The following is a 27,198-nucleotide window of genomic DNA, read 5'->3' on the forward strand; positions in this document are numbered from 1 at the left end:
TATAAATCTTTGGAGCTTGTTGATATACCAATGTTGGTTCATCAAGAAGTCATTGATAGTGATATTAGTACTATATTGATTGCACTGAGACACAGGTTAGCAAGGGCTCCGACTCCTGTCCAATTATCCCACCAAAAACTGCATTTGGCTTCATGAATTTTCCAATTAAAGAGATGTCCTTAGAGAAATAAGTAAGTGGATAATGAAGATCTTAGCACACATCTACACGCTGATTCACTCATTTTACTCAGTGGCGGAGCCAGAATTTTTTCTAAGGGGGTTAAAAAATATAAAGAAGTAAACACACGAAGAAGCCAAGAGGTTCAACATCTACTTACCTATGTCCAAGTCCAACAGTATCATTATTTAATATAACCCAATATTCTAAGAGAAAGAAATGCGTCTCATAAAATAACTGAAACCATGATATTACAAATCTGGTACCAGGTTAAAAAGTAACTTCACAAATGTACAAGAACCCAAATATGCCTTTCCCTGAGTAGTCTCATTCTTGGGACGACAAGTGAAAACACTAAATAACCAAGGTGAAAACACTAATATCTTTACTTAATATGTATAAATAATTTATCAAGACACAATGAGCTGTCTGTTTTTGAATCCAAAACCCATATATTTAAAATCTTAGCTCCACCTCCGTGTATGTTTCTTTAAGTTTAACTTCATTTGGTTTAAGACTAAACTAGCTAGAATATCTCTGTTTATGTTAAAATGTTCCTCCACTAATAAGATATAATGTTCCAGTTTTTTATTCTCATGTAAGGCCTAAAAATGGTCCGAACTAAGTCTTAAATTTGAGACTTCGGAAAACTGAAAATATAAAATTAAGCGATCATTCATAAGCATTTTTAAGGAAAGTGAGCCTTTCAAGTAGGACGTGAAAGTTTTTTTTTTTTTCTTTTTTTAAATTTTTATTACATAGGGGTGGGGATAGGGGAAATGGGGAAGGGGGTTACAACGTGGGATTCGAATCCTCACCAACAAGGTGAGAGTTCAGGTAGCCAACCAACAGAGCTGCTACTAGATCCTTACCGGACGTGAAAGAAGGCAGACAATTCGCTCCGAAAATAAAGAAGATAAATGAGAAGATAAGACTAAAATGATACTCCATCTGTCCCGATTTATGTGATACACTTTCTTTTTTAGTTTGTCCCAAAAAGAATGATCATTTTTATATTTAGAAATAATTTAACTTAAAACTTCACATTTTACTTTTAATGAAATGATTTACAGCCACACAAATATCTGTGACTTATTTTAGATCACAAGTTTTAAAACTCTTCCTTTTTTTTTTTTTTTTTTTTTAAAAACTTTGTGCCTAGTCAAACTTAATCATATAAATTGAAATTGAGGGAGTAGTTGTTTGCCGTAGAAGTTTATGCAGTGGCCGATCCACGTTCACCGTGGGTGTACTTAGCTCAGTAAATATTTCTATAATCATTAGTTAGAATCTTTTAGTAACTTGTTTAACTACAGATTAGTATGTCATCCCTCCCTCAAATAACAATAACAATAAAAATAAATGAATGTAATAATACCGCCAACTAATCCTATTAATTAGTTTATGTATCGACTAATAATTATCATAGTTAAATTAACCCTTAAGTAAACAAAAAATGTATCAAGATTTAACTAGCAAGAAGTTGATTAATGTTCAAGAAATTAAATTGGTGCATTTAGGAAATTACCCGCTCCATGTCAAATATGGATTACAAAGTTACCACAAAAAAAATAATAATAATAATAACACGGCTACTTTTAGGAAACCTTTTCCACATCAAGTAAGGACGAAAAAAAATAAAAAAAAATAAAAAATTCCACATCAAGTATGGATTGGAGTATTCTCTATAAAAAAGCAACTACCCTTTGTTAATTTTCACAATCATTCGATCAGTGGCGGAGCCAGGATTTCTGTCGAGGGGTTCAAAATATAAAAAAGTAAATATACAAAGAAGCCTAAGGGGGTTTAACATCTACTATATATATATAAAAAATAATTTTAACCTTGTAAAAATAGTGTTTTGTTTCACTGAGGAGGTTCGGATGAACACCCTCGGCTCTATGTGGCTCCGCCACTGCATTCAATTATACAAAGTAAGAAGAAAGTGAAAAGAGAAATATAATTATGGAGTGGAAGAAGCTTTTCGTTATATGTAGAGATAAGGGTCAAAAACACACCCTAACTATCACTATTTTTTGAGTTTCATACCTAAACTATCATAAGGTTGAAAAAACTACCTAAACTATCACTATCTAGTTTGCAAAATACACCTGAACTAAATGTGTGAACTCACTCTCCAAAAGGCAAGCGAAGTTGTAATCTTCTCAAAAAATTTGTCCACATGGCATAAGTAATGCTACGGTGACACCTACATGAGAATTAAAAAATATTTTTTTTATAAAAAAAACTGTATATTTTTTTAAAAAAAATCTGGATTTTAAAAAAAAATCTGAAAAAAAAATAATTTTTGTAAAAAAAATTTAAAATCAGAAAAAAAAAATGATTTAAAAAAATGGAAAAGTTGATTTTTTGTTTTTTAAAATGTGAAAACTAAATAATCAGTTTTCTTATATTTTTTTTTGAAAAAATAACTTTTCCATTTTTTAAACTATTTTTTATTTTCTATAATTTTTGATATTTTTTAACAAAAAATATTATTTTTCAGTTTGTTTTTTAAAACAAATAATTTTTTTTATAATTTCCATGTCGGTGCCATTGTGACATTATTTATCCACATGGACAACACTTGGCAATATTTTTATATAAAATGGAGAGTGTAGATCACATGCCATTCAAGAATAATTTGAGGTGTGTTTTGCAAACTAGATAGTGATAGTTTAGATAGTTTTCTCAACCTTATAATAGTTTAGGTATGAAACTTAAAAAACAGTGAGTGTTTTTGACCCTTATCTCTTATATGTATTATGCAGTGAAGATGGATTCTTCTTCGTTATGTGTTTCAGTTGAAGCTGTAAAATGTACAATCAATTTCACTCCAACAAGAAGCGCAAATCTTGACAACTCTAAAAGGTTGTCCTTACGTTGTCAAGATTTGCGCTTCTTGCTGAAGTGAAATTGATCAATTCTAAAAGGTTGTCCTTACGCGGTCCAGCTTTTTGTAGTAGACATAAGCATTGACAATTGTAATATTCCAACTTACAATCTGTTTCTTGAATATGCATGTGGTGGATCACTACACGATTTGATCAAATCGAAGAGAGGAATAAAGATGTCAGAATTCGAAGTAGGTTTCTATTCATATCAACTCTTAAAGGGTATTCAACATGTTCATAAGAAAGGGTGGGTTCATTGAGATATTAAACCTGCTAATTTATTGGTTTTCGATAAGGCATAATACATAAACGGGCATCCAGCCTTCAAACTTGACATCTGCCCAAAGTAAACGCTCGATTTGTATAAAGTTGAACACGTGAAGTATGCCCTCCAACTAAATTTTGGAGGTGTACACAAGAAAATTTTTGTAAGTTGGAATATTCAGCCCGACAAAGTGGAGATAAATTGAACACGTAAACACAAATTGGAGGGGCATTGACGTGACACATAAATTTTGGAGGTGTCTTGATGACTGACTTTGGATTGTCACAGAGAGTTGATGATGGAATGGAATGTTAAGCAATCGAGGAGCTCTACTTTACGCGTCCCCAGAATCTTTGACCTGAGTTTTTTACATAATTTATGGTTGCTAGGCTGCACTGTGGCAGAGATAATGACTGGAAGTCATTTTTGGATTTATCGCGACACTATGGGCCTGTTTGGAGAGCCACCTAGGTAATTGGAATTGAGTGTAATTACGCTGTCGGTTTGCGCGTTAGGTTGAGGACGGGGTGTAATTACACTCTTTATGTATTATGCCTTTAATTTATTTCTATTATAATGATAATAATGGTGGGATGCACAAGTTGAAGTTGGCTGACTTTGGATTGTCACTGAGAGTTGATGATGGAATGGCATATATGACTGGAACTCCGTTAAGCAATCGAGGAACTCTACTTTACGCGTCCCCAGAATCTTTGACCTGTGGTTTTTATGCCGAAGCTTATGATTTATGGTTGCTAGGCTGCACTGTGGCAGAGATAATGACTGGAAATCATGTTTGGATTTATCGCGACACTATAGATTTGCAATGGCAGATAATGAACGATGACCCTGTGATTCCGAGTAATGTTTCTGAGATTGCCAGAGATTTTAATTAATATATTTTCAAGTGTGTATTACGGTAAAATATTAATTTTAAATTTTTATAATTAAATTTTATTTTTAAATTAACCGGGTCAACGCATGACCGATGAGACCGGAGCCAAAGACAGGTCCAAATGGGTACGAGCACGTTCAATCTTTGCTCCACACCGGGGATGTTGTACCGGACACAGCGGACCCGAACCAAAATAAGCGTGTCCGTTGGTCCGGATTGTCCTAGCCCAGATGAGCGTGTCCGTTGGTCCGGATTGTCTTCGCCCAGATGAGCGTGTCCGTTGGTCCGGATTGTCTTTGCCCAGATGAGCGTGTCCGTTGGTCCGGATAACCTGTTGTGAGGTTACCACGCGTCATAAAACCGTTCCGCCTTTTGCCCTGACAACCGTACGTGTGTCAGGCCGTACAGATCAGCCTTATCTTTTTTAGGGTTTATTCATAAAGGCTTTTTGTATTGTACTAAGGCTCATAAGGAAAACCTATAAATAGAGGGCAACCCTCCTCTTTTTTAGGTTAGCTTTTTTCTCAGAACATATCATTGTAACCATCTGAAGTATAAAAGCTCCCTTCAAAGTATTTTGGTCCGAATTCGTGCTGTTCATCAACAGCTGGTCTAATCCATCTTTATCGTTTAGGCATATTTGGCTTATATCATATACAAATATATTACTTATACACATATACAAATATAATCATATACACATCTATAGACGTTTCATACCAACTTAAAAGATTAAAGTTCATCCACATATCCTATTTCACCACATACATATCTAATTGTTACCCGTAATTCGGGGTAAACAAAGTGTTTCATAAAGGACCCTCGAAGAAGATGGACAACGGAATAACTACTCCAGCATCCTTTTATTCAGCAAACTTTATGTATTTCATCTAATTCGATGCCTAAAACTCAAGGAGTGACAGCAAGGGTCAATCCTTTTGGTTGCCAAGTTCCAGTTCCTGAGAAAGATTTGGAGGTACGCCCTCAAACTTGGCCTCAGCTGGCCTCAAACTTGGGTATCTCTGTCTTGTGCAAAGTTGGAGGACATCTTTTTGCCGGTGGGGCGAGTTTGAGGGTCTGTTTATGTATTACGCCTAAAATCTATGTATTATTCAAATCACAAAATCCAGAGAACTTAATATAGGGTCAAACCAATGGGAGTAAATATCAGGTAGAATAGAGTATTTCAGTATACATTCCATTAATTACACAGCAAGCACCCCTTGAAATAATATACGCATTCAACTACTCCTATAACCTTAACATTTGCAAAGAAAGTCCGGAACTAAAAAACATACAAAAAAACAGCACATTAACAAACAAAACATATATATATCTAAACTGGATGGATCAGAAATTGACAAGATATACCAAAAGGAGTTTCCACATATCAAGCCCAAGAGTTATCAAAAGCAGCTGAAGTAATCGCCTGAGTGAATTCCTGATAGCTGATCCTTCCATCTCCATCAGTACCCGGCTACCCGCTTCTCTTTATCATCCCAGTAAGTTCTTCAGCAGTCAAAGAATGTCCAAGTTTAGCCATCGAATGAGCCAATTCTGCAGCATTAATATACACATTTCCATCCGTATTCAAACATCTTAAACAGCTGTTTCAACTGCTCCTCCGTGTAAGGGGACTTAGGGGGAAGAAGCTCAGGTGCAACGAATGAAACAAATTCGGAGAATTCAATGAGGCCATTGTCATTTTTGTCGGCCTTTTGAATCAGAGTTTCAAGCTGATCAGCACTTGGTTTTAAACCGAGGGATCTTAATAGCGCGCCAAGCTCGAGTTGGGTCAGACTTCCGTCATCGTTTCTGTCGAATGATCGGAAAATTTCTTGTAGTTCAGCCAACTGCTCATCATCTAACTTCACAGGTGCTTTATTGCTCATATTTCTCTCTAAAGCAATAAATCAACACTTGATATGCACCGTACAATTCTTGATCTGAAGATTGAATTATTCTCGAAAATCAATATCAATGGATACTGTTTTCCTTCTTTCTTTTCTTCAAAAATGGGATTTTGGATTGGATTTTTCACGTTTTTCTGCTATTAGTGCCGTCCTCTTCTCTTGTTGGCTACTGACTTTTTGCTCAATTTTGTGTCACTTTCATAAAAATTTATCTCTTGTACTTTATTGGAGATGATTATTCTCATTTACTTTTCATACTGTTTCTTTAAACAGCGTTGGTTTTCCTTTAACGTAAGAAAGTTAATTTATATAGTCTAGTGGTTCAGACACAAGGTAGCTGCTTTGAGCACTCCTATTTAAAACATATTCAGTTTTCAATAACTATTTGAAGTTGAGATAGTTTTGCCAAATTTTGGACCACTCATGTTGCTGATGCATCTTCTTTAGACCTCAACCTGCTGAATTTAGTATTTGCCAGAGCCATTCAGACTTCCAGTCTGAATTTGAGTCAGTCTGAATTTGAGTTGCATTCTGATGTGGTCTTAAGTTTGAAATTTCAGACTCACGATTTCGACTTCAGATCTTGACAGTCTGAAGTTGATTCTGAAACGGCTAAACATAATGCTTTGTAAATTCCGACTATTCCTTAAACGGAGGTCCTAAAACTGGCTATTGTGCACTTCCCTACCTGATTTTCATAATAAATTCCCACCTCCTTCAGGAGGAGAAATAGATTGATGCCACTATTTGTTGAGAATTTCTAGCACAATGCTACTAGTTCTTTTCCTAGTAAGTGGCATAAAAAGAAGTTAGATTTTCCTCAGTAAAAGCTTTTGAGAACATGGATCAGGATAAATGAAGAAACACAAAATCATTAGTCATAGAATTAAAAAACAAAACTAAGATGTCATAGAATCAGCTGTAAATATTTCCATTTCCCCAGCAATTTTCTTGTCACATTATGTCTCGTGTATACACTTTGCAATCCAAATCACTTGGGAATTAAAATTGACTATTGATGAACAAGAATATGTATAACCAGACTAAAATTATTTGTAGGTATACATCTAGCAAACTGTAAAGCTATAACAAAATGGGATTATATTGATATCTGACATCGACAAGGAGCTGTGAGAATTGACGAAAAGCCAATCCTGTTTCCTCGACGTATTTATGGTTCTCTGCAGAACCTGGTTAGCAAAACTGAGTTACTTTAGTTGTAACCATTTCTGTGTACCTTTTGCCATCTCCATGCTATTGCTAAACTCTCCTCAAGTGAATATCTGGCTATCCAGTTCAGTTCGCGCCTAATTTTAGAAGGATCGCTGTAGACTTCAGCGTAATCTCCTGGACGTCTACTGAGGTAATCAATCTTTATGTTTACTCCTGTTGCCTTTTTACAAGCTTCCACAAATTGTTTCACTGAACTACCTGTAATGACAAGAACTTGACCATCAAAATCACTTCTTGCGCACCAATATGTATACTCAACAAAAAATAATTTTATTAGTAGAAACTAGAGAGTAACCTTTTCCAGTCCCGACATTGTAGATGCCAACTTTGCTTGGTTTTGCGTGCTCAAGAGCTTTAACATGAGCGTCAATTAGGTCAGTCACATCGATATAGTCTCTTACACAAGTGCCATCAGGTGTAGTGTAATCTACTCCTCTTATCTGCAATCATCAGATAGGAATAATGATTTAGTAATCATCAGATAGGAAGAATGATTTAGTTTTACATTCTGTTTAGACATAAACTAGCTGCCTATTTTGGAATTTGGAGAAAACGAGATAACTCGAAAACTGAAAAATCATGTTATACTTTTGGGCACTAATCCTAATAGTACTAGAGAAAAATCAGGAAAGAAGTGCAACAGCTACTTAAGGGCCCTGTTTTTTAAAGGGATTTTTTCATTTTTGGCCTATTGCCCAAAATTAACTACGGGCACTAGCCAAAATTTGCAAAACCTACAAACTGCTTATGTATATTATATGTACACAATATGTACATAATATGTCTATTTATACTTACTATACAAGACCTATACATTTGCTGGTTATAATTCTTTTGAGCGGTCCAAAAATGCAATTATCCCTTTTTAAAATGTAAACATACAGTAATGCATCTATTAAAGTTTACCTTCAATCCTGGAATTATGCCCCTGGCTGCATCAAAACAAGCACCAGATATCCGACCTTGCTCACGTAATTCTGGTCGTGGAGCTTCTCCTAACCTTCCTTCAGGGTCTGAGCCAATCACGTTGAAGTACCTGAATAGTATATTGGAGAACATCAGATACTTGCATCCATAAATGTACATGTACAGAGAGATGAAATAGACCTTGGATCACCGGAATGCCGCTGGGTGCTCATTTTACAGAAAGCTAAAGGTGCAAATACTATTATTTATCACATGATTTATTATGGAAGGTGCTCGGACATTGCTCGCGTTGGTGAACGGAAACCATTCCTATAGTGATAATGCATTTAGTTCAATCACAGAAAGGCACTTGCTTACTAAGGATCAGCTGACTGTCCATTTTCAAGATAATGAAGTAAAGCACAAACCTTAAAATCATGACAGCCATATCTGAAGTCTTTGAGAAGTCCAGTATGATATCTTCAGCCATTTTCTTTGCTTTTCCATATGGATTTATTGGGGCCTGTTTATATGCACAGTAGAATCAGTAACTACAATAACATTAATAAGCAAATATTCCAGACATCAGCAGATGTAAAAATGTCTAATGGAACAAACTCATTCTAATTAACATATAACTACCAATGTAACATCAATATAACTATGAAGTTCGTAACGGAGTAGTAATTAGTTACTGACTTGTGGAGTGACTTCTGTAATAGGCATTTTCTCAGGCTCTCCATATGTTGCACAGGTACTTGAATAGATTAGTGTCTTTACACCATGTGCTGCCATAGCCTTAACTAGAACCAGAGTATTTGATGTGATGTTATGATAATACCTGAAACGTACTCAAGAGTATTACAAGACAGACCAAAAAGAGACGGAAAAGGTTAGAACTGAATGAGCAAACACTGAGTTTGAGGTTCATAATCAGAAAAGTACCTAAGCGGTTCTTGAGTACTTTCACCAACATATGCAACAGCTGCAAAATGCATCACAGCATCAAATGCATTTTGTGAAAAAATCTTGTTTACCTGAGGTGTTGGTTAAGGATAAAAATTACTGACAAAAATTGAAGCAGTAATGAAGATCCTATATAGAGACTAAAAGTGAAGAAAAAGACGTGAAACTAAGCATGATTGAAGAATAGAAATTGTCATACAGCAGCAGCATCTCCCAGATCAGCATAAATAAACTGAAGTCGCCCTGGCTCAGGGAAAAGTTCTTGCAGAACTTTTACAGCGCCCATGTTTCCACGGGAAAGGTTGTCCTATCAGGAAAAAAAAACCCCTTGTTATGACATAAATTCAATACTTAATTCAAGAACGGACTTCAAAATGAAAAAGGACATACCACTATAGTTACACGATACGCATCCTTTAGGAGACGAAGGGAAGCATGAGAACCTATGTAGCCAGCACCGCCAGTCACTAGCACATGAGTTACACCAGGTTCGTGCTGAGAAAACTGAAAATAACAAATTCGGATTGCCTATTACCGAAGATTCTTAAAACATATATTGTATGTAAATACTGTAAGACATATGATCTATTTATTGGTCATACAATCACTTACCTTGACGGAGGTACTAAAACTAGATGAACTTCTGAATATAAATAAACAAATTGCAGCAATGCCAGCAAGCAAGAGCAGTTTCCTGCTAGTGCTGCTCCTTCTCTTCAACTCCACAAAATCCATGCCTGAAAGTTAATGCGCAAATATCTTTAGCACTTCTAAAGTATCTTCTCCTTATCTGTTTAGTTATTGGTATTTCAATTCATTTCTCCAATGAATGATTTAAGTTATTCAACATTTCACCGCGTGACAATTCAAGATTCCCAGAAAAATCTAGCTGATGACAGCATTATCTTGCAACTGCAGGATCTACCACTAAAAGAATTTAGTCGAAACACCAAATAAATTGCTTAATGAGAATCCATAAGCTATTGAAGCTCAGCAGCCATAGAATCCGACCATCAAAACTTCCCATACATAATCCTGACTTCTAGAAAAAGATCATCAACCTCATGAACATGATTTACAGACAAAAGTATTTGGTTATTCGTCAAAGGTCAATATACTTTTACTGTCGAATCAAGATCAACTAGGACAGATATAAAGCTGGCCCTCTTTTGTTTCTTTCAAAAGGGCCATAATCCAATTATTCAATCAATAGTACTTCATAAAAGCACCTACCTCCAACCTAAAAACTATCCTATAGCTAAATACAAATTACATGCCAATGCAAAGATGACTATTAAATTTAAAAACAATTTTTTTAATAAAAAAGATAAACTTAATCAAAAATTGATTTTAACAACACAAAGCCACAAACAGTCATAAAAATATAAATAATTCTTTTTTAACATTTCAGAGAATGACATGACATAAATAATGTATAACGCGAAATTTTTTATAACAAAGAAATAAAGCTTTTTCCAACAGATAAATTAAGTAAAATCAAGAAAGCGTGTATAGAAAGATGACAGAAAAGATAAAAACAAAAAGGCAATACTTTACAACGACTTTAAGCAGAGGAACCAAGAATTCACCAAAGAAATTAAACTGAAACAAAACCAAAAAGAAAATAAAATACTAGAAGATGATCACCAAAAATTTGTAATCATGTATAAATCACATGCAAAATCTATTCTTGATAATCAACAAAAAAGAATTATTACGTTAAGAAAATCCCAGATGATGAATAAGAAAAAAAAAAACATATGAAAGGTTGTTTACCTGAAAGCAAAGATGAAACGGAAGAGACTTGTCCTTAAGCCAGAGTTAATGTATGTTATAACTTATTATATTAATGTTACTCTCATATAAATGCTAAGGGGAGACAGAACAAAATGAGAAACCAATGGGAAGAATTTTTGTGAATATAAAGACAAAGACGAAGAAGTCAAATAATAAAGAGACGTAGATTTAGAATATCTTAAAAGAAATTGCAGTGGAAGAAAAGTGGACCATGTTCTCGAGACTAATAAACTAAGCAGCCTCAAAACTATTGAATTTTCTAATTAAAATAATAGTAATAATTATTACTTATAAGTTTGTGTTACACTTAAAAACTGCCATTAGTCGTTTTACCATTGATGATTCTCCTTTTTCTTCTGCTTAGTGTTTGTGTGTGTGTATGTGTGTGGAAGAGAGTCCTGGTCAATAGGGGAGTTTTGTGTGTATGTGAGAGAGAATGAATTCTTTTTTAATTGAAAGAGTGAAAATGTCATTTTTCTTATTTGTTGGACTTTTCTTTTTATAGATTTTATTATTATCATCCTCTCATGCAAACTCGTTCTATAATAGAGTATTCAAAATGCCAAACTCCCAATTCTTAAGGACGAAATCCTCCATTCACTTACAATTTGAATAAAGGTCCCTTAAATAAAAGAAAACTTTCCTGTAAAAATCGCTTGTGTTTTGTAATTTTGTTTATAGATCTCCTCTGTTATTTTTCACTTGTTGCGGTGAAAAAACTGTTATTTAACTAAAATAACATTTATAATGAAATACAAAATTAATCAAATCTTTGTGATTTAATACTTTTAACATGACATGGGACAATTTTTTTTCTATGAAACGTTTGAAAGTCAAATGGGGAAGCTTAAAGGATTTTCTATTTTTCTCTCCTAAAATCAAAGTTCATTCTTTTGTGAATTTTTCGTCTGTGTTTTTTTTGTAATATTTTTATGGTTGTTAATTTCAATTAAACGCGGAAATTTCATTAATTACTTACTCGTGTGGAGTGTAGAGTGTAGATTGTCCATTATTTCAAAACATTAAGAACAGAATTAGCAAATAAGATACCTAATTACCCTCTAACTACCACCCTTTACAATATTTTACGAAACTTTATTATTAGAAGAAGCGTAGCAGGTGGAAGATATGGAGGATAAAAAAGAAGCAACAAATTAAGAAAATTTCTAAGAGAGATGGAGGGGAGAGAGAACACCATGTTTAAAATAAGTTCAATCTTTTCTTTAGGGAAATTTGCGCTTTTAATCCATCAAATATAGACAAATTTTGATTTATCCTTGTGATACCTAACCAAACCAATATAATTTTCAATTAACTGAAATGTGCAATTTAATTTCTCTACTTGTAAATCTTCAAAATATTCACGAATTATTAGCAATTGCATAATTTAATTACCCATAATATGCCATGACAAGTTTGTAATGTTAATCTATTTATGAGAGTAATATAATTCTACAAATAGTCTAAACATAACACACTTTTTTTTTCATAAAGGGATAAATAATACGAATTATACTTAATTAAAAATTAAATGTGATTAATCATAAATCGCCAGGACCAAATAAAGCTCACCAATAATAGAGGAACCAAAACCGCTATTATCTTCTTCTTTTTTTCTCCAAAAAAACCAGTTGTTCGGTCCAAATGTCTAATGAGTGAATTTTGTATAGGCTGTCAAAGTTGACTATTCTATTTTGAAATTTTGAATAATTGGGTTAATAAAAAGGAAGATATTCCTAATCAGCTGATATGACTTATTAACTTCTCTATTCTTCGAGGGTTGGCAAATTGGCACGGCTAATATTTTGTACTATCAAGTTTGTGTAAATAAAGAGCAGAAAATTTGACATGTAAACTATTTCAAGTATTTGATATATTAAAGTAAACTAAATATGACAAAAACCGATGAACTATCAACAAAACAAATGTTTCATAGAAACATTTGTTTTGATGGTTTAACAACTGTCAATAAATTAAAGAGATGCTATAATTAGAGAAATATATATTTATGAGGAGTTAATCTGTCTATATGTGTAATCTATATAGAGCAAGTAAATTAAATATGATAAGAGCGGATGAACTATCAACAAAAGTGATCCATAGAAAATTTGTTTTGATGGTCAACAATTGTCAATAAAGAGGGCAATTCGCGCAATGCCCTTCTTTTAAATTTCGCTTTTAAATTTTTAATCATATTTGAAATCTTTAAATTTTCTTCTTATTAAATCCCACAGTGCTTTGTGTTCAACCCCCACATCAAAATTTTAAAAAAAAAATTGCAGAAGGGCAAAGTTTAAATTTCGCTATGCCCCCATCTGATACAAGCGTGAAGAAATTAAAGTTATACGGACGCTAAGATACTTATGCCTTATGGGCGCTTGACATAAGTATAGGATTCGTGATAACTTGATAATTCCTTCATGTTTACGATCGATCCCAAGATAAAAGTTTGCCCATTAAAAGTATGCCCCGTGAAGATAAACTTGTTAAGGATTTACCAAACTTATGCCGAATGGGGGCATACTTACGCCTTATGGCAAACTTTGCCTTAAGCATATATATGTATTTTTCAAGCATATATACCAAAGTTACATGGAAAAGTATTATGCTACAACCAAATGTCCATCCCAGATACAAATTCACACTTTGGCTGGCAATACAAGCGAGATTAGCAACTGTATTGATAGACTTCTTGGGAATATTTTCCCATCTTACATTGGCTGGACAAGAAATATTTTCCATCTTTATTTTGAATGCTCCATCACAAAAGGATCAGGTACGATTAGCAGGTATAGCCGTACACCAGAAGAATAGGGCCTGCAAGATGAAATCACACGGATCTCACATATCGCTAGACACAAATCAGGAGCCACCGCCCATTACTTGTCGATTTTTGGTATGCTAGTGGCATTGTTTGGAGAGAAAATAATGCATCAGATTTCAAAATACTGCTTGCCGATAGACTGCAGAGAGATTGCACAACATATTCACATCCAAGGCGGGAACAATTTGAAATGGCAGAGTTTTGCTATGAATTGCTATCCCTAGCTGTTGATTAAAACCTTTACCGTTGTTTTTTAATAATAGTTGCTCCTAGTTTGACTTATACAAGTTAGTGAGTAGGAATTTTACCATGTACGGTTGAAGGGTCAGCCTTCAACTTTGTGCATAATGCTTTTGGATGGAATAAAATACTTTCAACCAAAAAAAGTTTGCCTTTATAAGGCAAAGTTTAAATTTTATATGCCCTCCGGCAAGATTTTTAGTTATGTTTAATTAAAAGTCCATTTTAAAAAACAGATTTACGCCGAGGGGTGATTTTTAGTTATGCGATCCGCATAACTTAACTTTTTCTTAAAGATTGTATCTTGAATCATATGTCGTGGATCCGGCATACACTCCCTAGTCTAAAATTATTTTTTTATTTTATGCTTGAAAATGTGCTCGAACCAATTTCATGTATTCGCTCATCTTTAAGCAAAGGGCAAAATTTAAAGACCACAAATATGAAGGGCAAAATTTAAAGACCACAAATTTGAGTGGCAAAATTTAAAGACCACCCCAAACGAAGGGCAATCCGTGCAAAAAAATGATAAAAGAGATAGCTATAATTAATTAGAGAAGGGGATATTATTAGGAGCTAATTTGTCGATGTCTATTAACCATATAGCCCTTGGAAATTAAATATGACAAAAATTGATGAACTATCAACAAATGATTCATACAAAATACTATGTCTTCACGGTTAAAGAACTGTCAATAAAAGAGTTGCTAAGCTAAGAGGTAAAAAAAAAAACTATTTATAAGCTAATTTGTTATATGTCTCTAAGTTGTGTATAGCCCTAGTAAATTAAATACTTTCTCTGTCCCAATTTATGTGACGCCTTTTCGCTTTTATCCAATTCAGAAAAGAATAGTAATTTTTCATATTTTGTAACAATTAATTAACTTCAAACTTCTAATTTTACCCTTAATGAAATAACTTATAGCAATAAAAAAAATTTACGGCTTATTATAGACCACAAATCTCAAAGTCTTATTTTTTCTCTTAAAATGTGTGCACAATGACGGTGGAGTATGATAAAAACGGATGAACTATCAATAGATAATTCATAGAAATTGTGTTTTGATAGTCAACAATTGTCAATAAAGAGATGCTAAAATTAGAGAAAAAGATATTTATAAGAAGCTAACTTGTCTCTGTGTATAAACTATTTAGCCCAACCTAAAAAAAAAATAGTAGTAACTTTTCCACTTGGAAGCATTTTCTTAGAGATCAATTAAAGATTTCATTGCTTCTCAATTCATCTTAGCTGGATATCACTTGTATCATACATAAAAATGAAAAAAAGTGAGAACATGACGAAACGTGCAATCTCTATCAATACAACTTATCACGTTACAACCTAGTTTCAGTATCATGCATGATAAACTAATAGTACTTAATTAGTGTTCAAACTTTTCTACTTCCTCCTTCTCAATTTGTGTGAAGGTTGACCAGTTTGGGGAGTCAAAACGGGCTTTTCTCAATTTAATTTAAATATAGATTCTTCGAGTATTTTATAATAAAACTTACATATTTGAAAACTACATAAGAAATACTATAATTTCAAGCCAATTAATAATTCACAATCTATGAAAAGAGTTGGAGAAAACCGTAGTTAAAGAAAAAGTTGTTTGACTCCCCAAAATGGTCAACCTTCAAACGAATTGGGACGGAGGGAGTAAGAATTTTAAAATGAAAAACAAAACTATACATGATAATTTTGTCTTCTTGCACTATTGGAAGCTTTAGAGTCAGCACAACTTAAAATCATCAAAAGTTTAAGGGAAGAAAATTGATATCGTCTGTGTATTGCAAAACTTTAAAGAGTAATTAGCTAGCTTAAAGATCAAAAGAAAAACTGCTTCTTTCTCAGGCAGGAATGAGATACATGCATATACGTCAATTACAACGGCAAATGACCCTAAATATTTTTTTTTGAGAGGGAGGTGGGGGTGAGAAACTAGTTATTACGGTAAAACAAATATAAAGTAAAATTACCCCACATATAATTTGGTGATCTTTTAATTATGGTACCTCCATTTATTCTGGGTGGGAACAATGAATTTTCTTTGTTATAAACTTTAGGCTGTCAAAGAATCTCACTATCAAACCCAAAACTCTAACCTAGCATCTGGCCATAGATTTTATGAAACTTGAAAAAAGGAGTTTTTAAAGTTTTGTTGAAAAACAATTTTGGAATCTTGCGTTAAGTTGTGTGTAGATTTTACTCTTGCGAATTTTTTTTTATGGAGAAACATTATTTTCAGTTTTTTTTTTTTTTTTTGGAAAAAAACTTCCAAAATCTATGGCCAAATTACGGGAGCTAAGGCAATGGTTAGAGTAATACAAGACCTTTAGAAGTCTTTAAGAGACCACTGTGTTATGACAATATTATTCAACACCCTCGCGAACCTGTAGTCCAATTTTCAAGTTTAAAAATTTTAATGTGGAATTATGGAAGTGAAAACATGCTTAACATAAATTAACTTGATTATCACGTAAAATAATTTGAATATTCAATCCAAAACCTTCAAATAATTAGTGAAGGGTGGTCAAAAGACCTTTTTAAACCCCTTTGGAGGTCGATCACAATAAACTCAACGTTACGTAGTAACCTATTTATTACTAACAAAAAGAAGTTAAAACTAAACACTTTGCTAACTTCAAGATGTTCGTCACATTGGTTGGGTGAGGGGGACGGAACCAAAGTAAAAGAACCGACTTATTTTTAAAGTGATTCACTTTCTTCAATTGGAAAAGACATTTAATTCAGATTGACGTTACCATCCTTTCGAGATTTATTAAAATTTTAATTAAAAAATCAATCAATGAAAAATAATTGTACTTGAAAAAGTAGTAAGCTTCATACTAGATAAATCTGCAAAATCGCCCTCCCCGCCCTTTGGCAATTCACTCGAGGTACCTAAGACGATAAAGAGAGTGTTCTGATTGACTTTTTAGAAAAGCTTATAAGCAAAAAGCTAAAAATCATATGTTGGGAATATCTAATTTTTGACTTTCAATCTATTTTTGTACTTTTTTCGTCTAAAAATAAGTATCTAAAAACACTTTTCATCTTTTTCAAACACCACAAAAAGTGCTTCAAAGCCAAAAAGCACTTAAAAATAAGCCAATCCAAACACGCTTAGAGAACTTAGTTAATAATTAGACAAGACTATATATTTGACAAAATGAACGTCTTTGAAGTTGTGATTTATGTGGTTATTGAGAAAAAAAAAAAAAAAAAAAGGAGTTTCTAGAATTGTGTTGCTACTTCGAGCTCATATACCGTTCACCCTTTCCCTTTCCCTCTAAAATACTCTGTTTAACAAGCATTGATTGATAAAATAAATAGTGAATAATCTGCTAGGCCGCTATAATAGATTAAATTACACTAGTGACATGTACAACTTAAGACCTTTAAAAGTTACATCTCTAAAAATGCCAATTCACAGAATTAATCAAAAAGAGAGTAAATAGTACTGGCTAAACTTCAGTACTTGGAGGCTAGGTAGGATTTTAAAAACAAACTAGCATAGAACACTATTGTATATCCAATGTGATCACCACAAGTTCAGCTGCATGCCACCAGCAACAATTTACAATAGGAATGCCACATTCCAATACAATATTATAAATAATTTGGGTGAACATGAAAGAATTTGACATAAGATCCAAAAGAATACTAATTTATCCTGAAATCGGGTAAAATCAAATCGTAATTGTTTTCCTTCTACCAACTGAGCAGCATAAATATTATACATAGGATGTGTTATGTGCATGCCATGCTCTGTAGAGCTTTTAGTATGTATCAATATGCAGTAATTTTGCTGGTGAATGCCTTAGAAAAGCCAATGCCTCTTTCTGTGAACTCTAGCTGGAACTTCTGAAAGTAAAGCAAATATGTTCAGTATAGCTGACCCAAATTTCTGAACTACTGAGCAACAATGAAAACAATGGCGCACCTACCTCCAACTACGTATAATGAATTGTAGTGAACTTCGCTCCAGAAACTCAGCCACAGTTCTGAAAATCAAGAACAAGTCAAAAGTTTTGTACCTTCAAGAAATTAAACGCATTGACACCCTACACAAATTGATAATTGCAGGTCAAAGAGAGGAGATGTTCTTCAGCACCACACGATACATTTCCTAACACGTGATCTAGAATTTATTTATTTATCAAGATAGGTTTATCTAATCAGGTTTACTTAGTCTTTCCTAATATTATCATGAATAATCAGTAGAACATCATCAAACATGATTCAACATATTCATCTTTATTTGTTTTGAGAAATGGTAAGTTTATTATTAATGTAGCACCAAGGTGCTGGCAAAGTATTTACAAAGCACCAGACGAATATCCCTTCCATCTTAAAAGGATTTTATGAGATCTATCGCTGCTTCAGCGTCATTTATATAGCTCTATTTGCTTCTTTCAATTTCTTGGGAGAACAATTTCAGCATGTCAAAAAGAGAACTATCAGAATTAGGAACGACCATCTGATGTTAATTTTTTGGCATAGGATCAAGCTTATGGGTCGTAAAAGGTAAAGCTTAGTAAGTGCTTGCATCATCAGATTGTGTGTTTTTGTGACAGTGAAGGACTTTTGACATTTGGAATCAACCTGATTAAATGATGCAACAATGTCATCACAAATTAAAGGTGCTTTAATTTAGTACTTAACAGTTAATTAGTACCAATTCACTCTGGGAGGATACTTTCACTTACATCTATCGTTGTGATACCAAGCAACAAGTTGATAAAGAGAAATCACTTTCTTCTAAATGAGAAAAGCACATCCATTTCCCAAAATAAAAGATGATTCATTTTTTATTTCCTAAAAAGATGGTTTTGTGATTTCATTTTGTTCTTGTATAGAGAAGAGAACACTTTACCATTTCAGAGAGAAGACTTCTTAGAACTCCTTCATATATTTTGTTCTTATAATAAAGTGGGACCATGGCACAAAGTTCAGATGAATAATTTTGGCCTTAGTGTCCCAAACAAAACCATCAAGTACTATTTTATTTGAATTCAGGATTTTATATCACAACTCATCATTTTAGTGTTATTTTGTAATTTTTAGGTTTAGTTTTTTCTATTTTTAATTCAAGCAGGAAATTTAAGGATTAAGAATCATAAAAGTAGTTGCACAAGTATTGATTGTGCCATGATCATAAGGGTAAGCAGGCAAGATGTATGTACCCCGAGAAGGTTGAATGTCCTTGGGAAGGATATCAATGTAGCCGTTGTCCCGGAAAGACGTGACCAAACATATTTTTACTCCAAACTGCAAACAAAATCCAAGAAAATACACAAGCTATAAGACAAGCACCACCAGTCACCCAATAAACGGGAAAGTAAAAGAACTGCAGGTAAAACAAGGCTTATTAACAACACAAGAACAGCAGAGGCAGTAGATGTCCTGCTTTTAAGTTGCTTTCAAGCCTGATGCTATATTCAACTTAAAGCGTTAAGAGTGAACTGATTTATTTGAATTCTATCCCTTCACCAGTAGGAGAAACGAGGCAGAAGAAATTGTTTCTTTAAACAGTTACTCTTCTTTATATTTGTCTCTATCTATTAACAAGCTCTCTAATAATTCTTGTCTTCTTTAGTTTCGTGGACACTGTAACACAATAAATGAGCCAATGCTGCTGGTCTTGGTACTCATTTTCTGATTTCCATTAATTTGCTTTTTCTCTTTGGGCTAATAAATAAAACAGAAATAAAACACGAGGGCATTCCAATCCAGACCCACTTTGTAATACAGATCATCTTTCAAAGACCTATTTGATAGGCTTAGACATTTGTATGACTTCTAAAGCCTAACTGAAAATTGACAAGATGTGACAGGAAAAATTTAACTCTTTCTCATTCTAGCTCGAAAATCTACAGTTACTTTTCAATAACCTACATGCAACACAAGCATACTGCACGAAAAAAAAAAAAAAAGATCAGGTAAAAGAATGAGATGATGCCCCTGTTGCAAGGAAGTGAGAGACTCAGAGGGATTATTAGAAATGTCTTGGTTGTTTTCTCTGACAGCTTCGGTTAAGAATAAAGCTCTACATCTCATAGTCAAAGAGTTCTAAGTAGGAACCATCTTAATCCACTAAGGGGGTTTCTCACAAAAAGAACTTTCATTAAAGCCAAATGGTAAAAGGCTAATACCTCAACCATGGTGAAACCAGGAAGCCAAGCAAAATTGCTCTACACTTCTTAAAATCTTAAAAAAATTCAGAGGAAACTACTCCACTATGTATAGTATGCAATGATAGGTTGCTACTAAGGTAGAGGGTCTGTTGCTGTTTGTTGATAGGTTGCTTCGTTGCTTTTTTCTCATTTAACAAGCTCAGATTTGCAATGCATCAACTTTTCTATCCAGGCAATACATCTTTTTTCTGTGCTTTTTCTTGTATCCAATGTTCTGAATCACAATGCTAGTCAAGCACAAAAGAGAAACTTTCAACTTACTCTATCAGCAGCTGCTTGTAGAGTGACATGATCTCCCCATTCTCCCAACCTGGTTAGCACAAGAATATGTTGGTAACGTATTGGGAATTCCCACTATAACAAGCACTGAAAATTGACAAGACAGCTTACTTCTTCATCTTCTTCAAGTAGCTTCTGTATCTCATAGGTACATAACCTTCATATAACTTCCGAAAGTGCTTTAGCTGAAATGAATTGCCAACTAGGATAAGAAACATGTAGGACAAAATCTAGATATAGAGATAGCGTCAAACTCAAGCAAGTAAAAGATTGTGTCAATGTTTACTAGATCCAGAAAGTAGGTCAAGCAATTGGGCTGATGAGTCCTCGTTTTAACTGTATATCATGTAGGCAGATAACTCTATTGTTATGCACAAGTCACCCAGGAGGAGCACATGAAAATTAGACCAGAAATGCTACACTCTTTTTTAATTATAACTGTTCTCAGCCTACCCTCTTTCCAAGAAAAGAAAAGGACAACCCTCTTTTTGGTCTGACTTTAATTAACAGTCTGATAGTCATCGGGCAATTATCCAACGTATAGTTGTTTGGATTTAATGGCACCAGCTACCAAGAATGTTGCATTGGAGCTGCACTCATACTTTTGAAAAGGAATTCTAGTGTGCTGACTCCTCATAGAGAACCAAAAGGCTCTAACATAGAAAAGAAATAGGTCCATCATGTGTACAGTAGGAATATAGTTAAGACTGGTGAGAAGAAATTAAAAAATCAAGAAAAGGAGGATAGAGCTGGTGACAAGTGTCTATAGTTCTAAAACAGGTAAAAAAAAATTAAATCTTGATAATTCAAGCAAACTAGTACTGAATCAAGTTTGAAATTCAGCAGGTGAACACAATCTTGCAACCACAAGATGTACTTTTAAGGGCTAAGGAGTTAGTTCAACTAGGATTTTTGATCTACAATTACAAATTCGTCAAGCACAGAACCCATTTAACAAATTCCTTTGACCCTCAAAGCTTTCAGGCCTGATCTAGACCTATTGCACTTCAGTATATTCCCCATCATTTGGACAAAAAGTCAGCCATTGACCCATTGTCTATCAATTATTCTATAGTGAAGTGTCCATACTTGTCCTGTGTCGATTGGTTATTCACTTACTCCAATGGTCTACTTGGTTTAGTGGCCACCTCCTAGTTACCAATTGACCAACTTGACCACTATATTTGAGCAAGTTGCAGAACTAACTGAGAAGCAGGGGATTTTAAGTCATTCAGTGTCAGGTTAGAACGCTTGCTATTACTTTTAATCATGGCTTATATGAACCACATGTTGGGGCTCATTAATTTAGTTTAGGAGTCATGACTTTGCCTCACAAGAAGTAAACTGCTGCTACAGATTTTCCTTGGAGTGATGTTCTGCTTCATGAGTTTTCACTTTTATTCTAGTCCTAGTATCCCTAATCATCAACTTGTTTGTTGTTCATGTAGCTTCTCGGTTTCCTGTCTACAGTGAGATGACTTCATGCCTATGCTCCACTATAACCTCATATATTAAAGCACCTCTTTTGGTATAAATCAATAAGTCTACTGGATCTTTTTTGTGTGCAACTTCATCCAAAGGCTGTTGTACTGAAAACATTAAGATGGACTGAGATATGGAAAGATGTACTTGTACCAAAACCATGTTCTTTGAACACGAGCAAACATCATTTTGCCAGTAGATTGCATCACTTGTGCGACAACTTCTGACATTCTCCATTTTGGGTATTGCTGTCATACATATAGTTCATAAAGTACCTATATACGGCTCCTCAGTTACACTAAAACTCACAAAAAAAGAATCTAAGCTGCAGGATGTGGTAATCCTAGATGAACACAATCCTCAAACATAATATTTATGTGACTTTCAACTTTTTATCATGTTTCCCAACACAAGACAACCGATGAGAAGCAAATATTGAAATAAAATGTACATACCTGTTTAACAACCTCCTTCCTTACATGCTTATGATACTCTGGATTATGATACAACTGATCTGAAAGGGCTCGAAACTACAATAAGCCAAGTAGACTTGTGAATTAATAAATAGCATGTGGGCCTCAAGTGCAACGTAAACTAGTCGACTAGTCAAAAGAGACCAACCTGGCAATTCCCATCGCCTTCAATTTGCATTTCAGCGAGACCATATGTCGCCAACCTGAATCAAAGATAAACATAGGATCAGAGTTGTCAAAATGGAAATCCGTAGAAAGCATCAACAAGTTGACACAGTTCAAGTGCAAAGTCCAATTAAAGCGTGGCTTCAGCTAAGATCAAAGGAACAAATAAGGATATATATATATATATATATATGAGCACAGACACACACACACACACACACACATATAGCTGTAAAGTGAAAAAGACGACTTATGAGCACAAAAATAATAATTTGGACAAATAATTGAAATAGTATAATTGCTCGAAATATATGAAGTAAATAATCATGTCAATCAAGTTCATAAACTACTTTATCGAGATTTTTATAGAAAGATGCATTTCTAATCTTTTAGAGAGTAGAGACTAGTTTTCTAATACTCCCTCCGTCCCAATTTATATGAGGGTGTTTGACTGGGCACGAAGTTTAAGAAAGAAAGGAAGACTTTTGAATCTTGTGGTCTAAAACAAGCCAAAGTAATTTTTGTGGCTAGAAATCATTTCATTAAGGGTAAAATGGGAATTTTAGAGTTAAATTGTTGCTAAATATAAAAACATGTCATCATATAAATTGGGAGGGAGGGAGTAGTATATTTCTATTTTTTTTTTTTCTTTTGATAAGAAAGCACAAAAGAAAAAGTCTTTTCAACTAGACTCTCTGAAGTCATTTATCTGGGTTGTTCTACACAATCCGTCCTAGCTTTGGTCTTACAGTTTTTTTTTTTTTTTTTTTTTTAATACCAACTGCATATTTTGTTCATCTTTCCAAAAAGGCCTTACCGATGAGTTGAGGGAATTGTAATGTAAACCAATTCCCTTATCTACCCTGAAAGGTAGTCGCAGCTATCTTTGTTACAAAGAGCTTGCTCTTATAATAGAAATAAAATAAGAAGACTTTGATCATGAGGAAAATATTGTTTGAGCAGGATATTAAGTAATCCAGTGATTTTATATCTATATAAAGGAAATAAAATAGGGTTAAGGATCAAAATTGATATGTACTGGATTCACAAAAGTAAGTCAACCAAAGGCCTCAAGCCGAACAACTATCGGATAATCAGTAAAGTGATGGATAACCTGCTGGAGAGCCTCCCATGGTCTAGCGTGGCGTCATTTGGGTCAGGTATCTGGCTAATTACCCGTGGAGTGTGCTGCCAGGACAGTAAGATTGTAAGAAGAATGCAGAGATAGTACAACATAGGTTTCCACGGGATAAATCTCGTGAAGTTGTATTCAGCAACGCAAACTATGGACAACAACGACATACCCAGTGTAGTCCCACGAGTGGGGTCTGGGAGGGTAGTGTGTACGCGGACCTTTACCCCTACCCTGAGGGGGTAGAGTCGCTGTTTCCGACAGACCCTCAGCTCAAGGAAGGCATTTCAAGGCAGTTAAGGAAAAGAAAATACGAAAGTGCAGAAGCTAAGGCAAATAAGAAGGAAAGCATTACATAAACAGTATTAACAGCTAAATAGTACGATCATCGAAGTACAAGAAACAACAGATAGTAACAGAAATCAAGAACAAGAAACCACGAGAATAATGCTAATATTACTGATATGAAAGGAGAAGCAGATACAGCCCTCTAAACTACCACCAAGCCTATCCCACAGGAAAGCAAGACAACGTTCAACTTCCTACTTACCGTCTACCCTAATCCCGAACCTCCATACCCCCTATATCTAAGGTCATGTCCTCGGTTAGCTGAAGATGCGTCAGGTCCTGTCTAATCACCTCCCTCCCATACTTCTTCGTTTACCTCTACCTCTCTTTCGAACTGACATTCATTCAAATATAATTTGCTAGTGTTTCTAGAAAATAAAAACAATGTAAATGTAGATGCTTGTACATAAAAAAGTCAAAAAGTTCCCTAGCTTTCTAATCTTCTATGGATCATAGCAGACACTACAAGTTACAATCAAAATTTTACACAAACCTCTACATGCCAAGATAGTGAGTCCATCAAAATACTCTCTTTCTTCCACAAGATCTTCCATTTAAAGAGAGTACTGCCTCATAATAACAAAGAAAAGCCTTCTAGTATTAAAACCAGAGGCGTATGTAGCCTATAAGGTTGGGGTTCAACTGAACCCCAAACTTTGGACGCAGAGCCTAAATTTATGTGTAAAAAATTATTAAAATTGCAATAAATAGTAGATATGAACCCCTAACTTTAAAAATATAATGGGTTCAATGCTAAAAATCTATAGATTGAACCCATAATATTTAAATCTTGGATCCGCCTCTGATTAAAACTAAATTGTAATCATACCGGGATCGAATCCAAATGAGAAAGTCTCCTCCCAAGATTGCCACCATACTTATGAGCATTTTGTTCTTCTTCAGCTAAAATTCTTGCAATGGCATGATCATCCTCAGTACCTTGTGAATTGCTATTCAAACTAGATGCAGAACTCGAGCTTGCTCTTGAGTTCCCATGGTATTCATTCATATTATGTCAACAACTTCTAACCATACAAAAAAAGGAAGAAAAAAAAAAACTTCAGGTTAAACATAAGTAGTAGTACCCAATCAATAAATCCAAAAAAAAAAAAGTAGAATCTTGAAAAGTTTGTAGGGATCAAATAAAATAATAGTCAGCATATAACGCAAAATTAAAGACACCCATTACTTTATTCAAAATACCCAACTAAAAAAAATCAAGAAAGCTACAAAAAGACCATAAAAAAAGATCCAAAAAAATCAAGAATCAAATTGAGGAAAATGACAAAGAAAGAAGAAAATTTGTCAATCATAGTATGTCAACAACTTCTAACCATACAAAAAAGAGAAAATTTCTATTCAACATCATCCCATGAACACTGGTAGTACCCAATAGACCAATAAATAAAACCAGAATAGTAGAATCTTTTAAATATTTGTAGGGATCGAATCAAATAATAGTCAGCATATATACTCAAATTTAAAGACACTCATTACTTTATTCAAAATACCCAAATAAAAAAATCAAGAAAGCTAGAAAAAAAAAAGAAAAAAACCAAGAATCAGATTGAGGAAAATGACAAAGAAAGCACAATGGATTTTGATTTGAAGAAAAGAGAGAGAGAGAGAGAGAGAGAGAGATACCTGTGAATTGGAAGATAGCAGAAAAGGGAAGAAGAGTTGGTTGGGGTGAAGTATATAAGTTGTGAAATAGTATAAAAGGAAACGTCATTTTATGTCAAAGCAAATACATTACAAGGAGATTGAATGTTTGGGTAAACTAACAGCAGCCTACATGAAACGGAAGCGTGTGTAGCCGTAGCTTTGGAAGCTTCTTCTTTTGACTTTCACTTGCAGAAACACGGGGGGAGGTGGTGGTACAAAATATTTGTCAAACATCCCGTCTTTGCTAAATTTAATAAATCTTTTAAATCGAATTTTATTTAATGCTCCCGCTGTCCCAATTAATATAAGGTTGACTTATTTGGGGAACAAACTGTTTTTTCTTTTATTATAGTTTTTTTCAACTATTTTTGTATATTGTGAAATATTAATTATGCAGACGCATAGTACTCTTTATGTAGTTTTCAAATATGTACATTTTACTATTATAAAAATATTTAAAGAATCTATATTTGAAATTGAATCAAAAAAGAACTATTTCACTCCCCAAATAAATCAATCATCATATACATTGGGATGGAAGGAGTAATAGATAATTAACATAGTACTTTCTCCGTCCCATTTTATATGAGGGTGTTTGAATAGACACCAAGCTTAAGAAATAAAAGAGGATTTTTGAAACTTGTGGTCTAAAACAAACCATAAAAATTTGTGTGGCTAAGAATAATGTCATTAAGGGCAAAAAGGTAAATTTAAAATTTAGTTGTTACTAAATATAATGTCATTCTTTTTTTTTTTGTATTGACTAAATAGGAAGAGTGTCACATAAATTGAAATGGATGGAAAGATATTTTTCGTTTGGCCATTAATAAGATTTGAAATATTTAAATAATTATTTGAAATTTTTTTCAAATCAGCACTGAAACTTAAAATATAGAATTTGAAGTTTGAAAAATAGCTTTTAGGAGCTTTTCAAATTTTTACTCATAAACTTTAATTATGTTTCCATGTCCAAAAATGACTGCGACTTCCAAATATCCTTTTTCAAAATTCAACTTCAATGACTATTTCTTTTTTTTTTTTTTTTTTTTTTTTTTAAATCTCCAAACGCCTACTAACGAGGTGTTTGGACATGAATTGGATGATATTTGAAAAAGAGTAGCACTTGAAGTTAAATTGAAAAAAGGTATTTGAAAGTTGAAATTGTGTTTGCACGTACATTTCCCTTGAAACAGTATTGAATTTGTGAAAGGAATTTTTTTACTTGCAAAATATTTTTTCAAATTGTAGTGAAAATCGACACAATGTACGACCAAACGATTTTTTAATAAGAAAGCTTGCAATTTTTTTTTTTGTCCAAACCGGCCCTTAGTTTAATGCAAAT

At 33.8% G+C, this 27,198-nt stretch overlaps 2 protein-coding genes and 2 pseudogenes across 4 annotated transcripts; 1 reads left to right on the top strand and 3 right to left on the bottom strand.

The window, feature by feature from the left end:
- The first annotated feature begins 3,012 nt into the window (after positions 1-3,012).
- On the top strand, positions 3,013-4,233 carry LOC132038462 (mitogen-activated protein kinase kinase kinase 20-like; annotated as a pseudogene).
- A 1,172-nt stretch (positions 4,234-5,405) lies between these two features.
- Positions 5,406-6,922, bottom strand: LOC132036809 (probable calcium-binding protein CML18; annotated as a pseudogene).
- Positions 6,923-7,052: 130 nt separating this feature from the next.
- Positions 7,053-11,209, bottom strand: LOC132036808 (UDP-arabinose 4-epimerase 1-like). Its single transcript, XM_059427197.1, has 10 exons — positions 11,027-11,209; positions 9,863-9,987; positions 9,641-9,754; positions 9,450-9,557; positions 9,230-9,321; positions 8,984-9,125; positions 8,713-8,807; positions 8,285-8,414; positions 7,674-7,818; positions 7,053-7,576 (listed from the first exon to the last, which is right to left on the bottom strand). The coding sequence occupies exons 2-10, from the start codon at positions 9,983-9,985 to the stop codon at positions 7,359-7,361; spliced, it is 1,167 nt and encodes a 388-aa protein (XP_059283180.1). The 5' UTR covers positions 9,986-9,987; positions 11,027-11,209; the 3' UTR covers positions 7,053-7,358.
- A 6,396-nt stretch (positions 11,210-17,605) lies between these two features.
- On the bottom strand, positions 17,606-25,970 carry LOC132036811 (OVARIAN TUMOR DOMAIN-containing deubiquitinating enzyme 11-like). 3 transcript variants are annotated; one of them, XM_059427200.1, is made up of 10 exons: positions 25,836-25,970; positions 25,021-25,216; positions 23,826-23,899; positions 22,695-22,749; positions 22,529-22,603; positions 20,703-20,776; positions 20,574-20,622; positions 19,302-19,386; positions 18,063-18,119; positions 17,606-17,976 (listed from the first exon to the last, which is right to left on the bottom strand). In XM_059427200.1, exons 2-10 carry the CDS (start codon positions 25,198-25,200, stop codon positions 17,936-17,938), a joined length of 690 nt encoding a protein of 229 aa, XP_059283183.1. In that variant the 5' UTR covers positions 25,201-25,216; positions 25,836-25,970; the 3' UTR covers positions 17,606-17,935. The 3 variants fall into 3 exon arrangements, with proteins under 3 accessions (XP_059283183.1, XP_059283181.1, XP_059283182.1); XM_059427198.1 differs by having other exon boundaries at positions 17,606-17,979; XM_059427199.1 differs by having other exon boundaries at positions 17,606-17,979; positions 25,021-25,213; positions 25,836-25,966.
- Positions 25,971-27,198: the final 1,228 nt, after the last annotated feature.

Source organism: Lycium ferocissimum, chromosome 11 (genome assembly GCF_029784015.1).
Source record: "Lycium ferocissimum isolate CSIRO_LF1 chromosome 11, AGI_CSIRO_Lferr_CH_V1, whole genome shotgun sequence".
NCBI lineage: Eukaryota > Viridiplantae > Streptophyta > Magnoliopsida > Solanales > Solanaceae > Lycium > Lycium ferocissimum.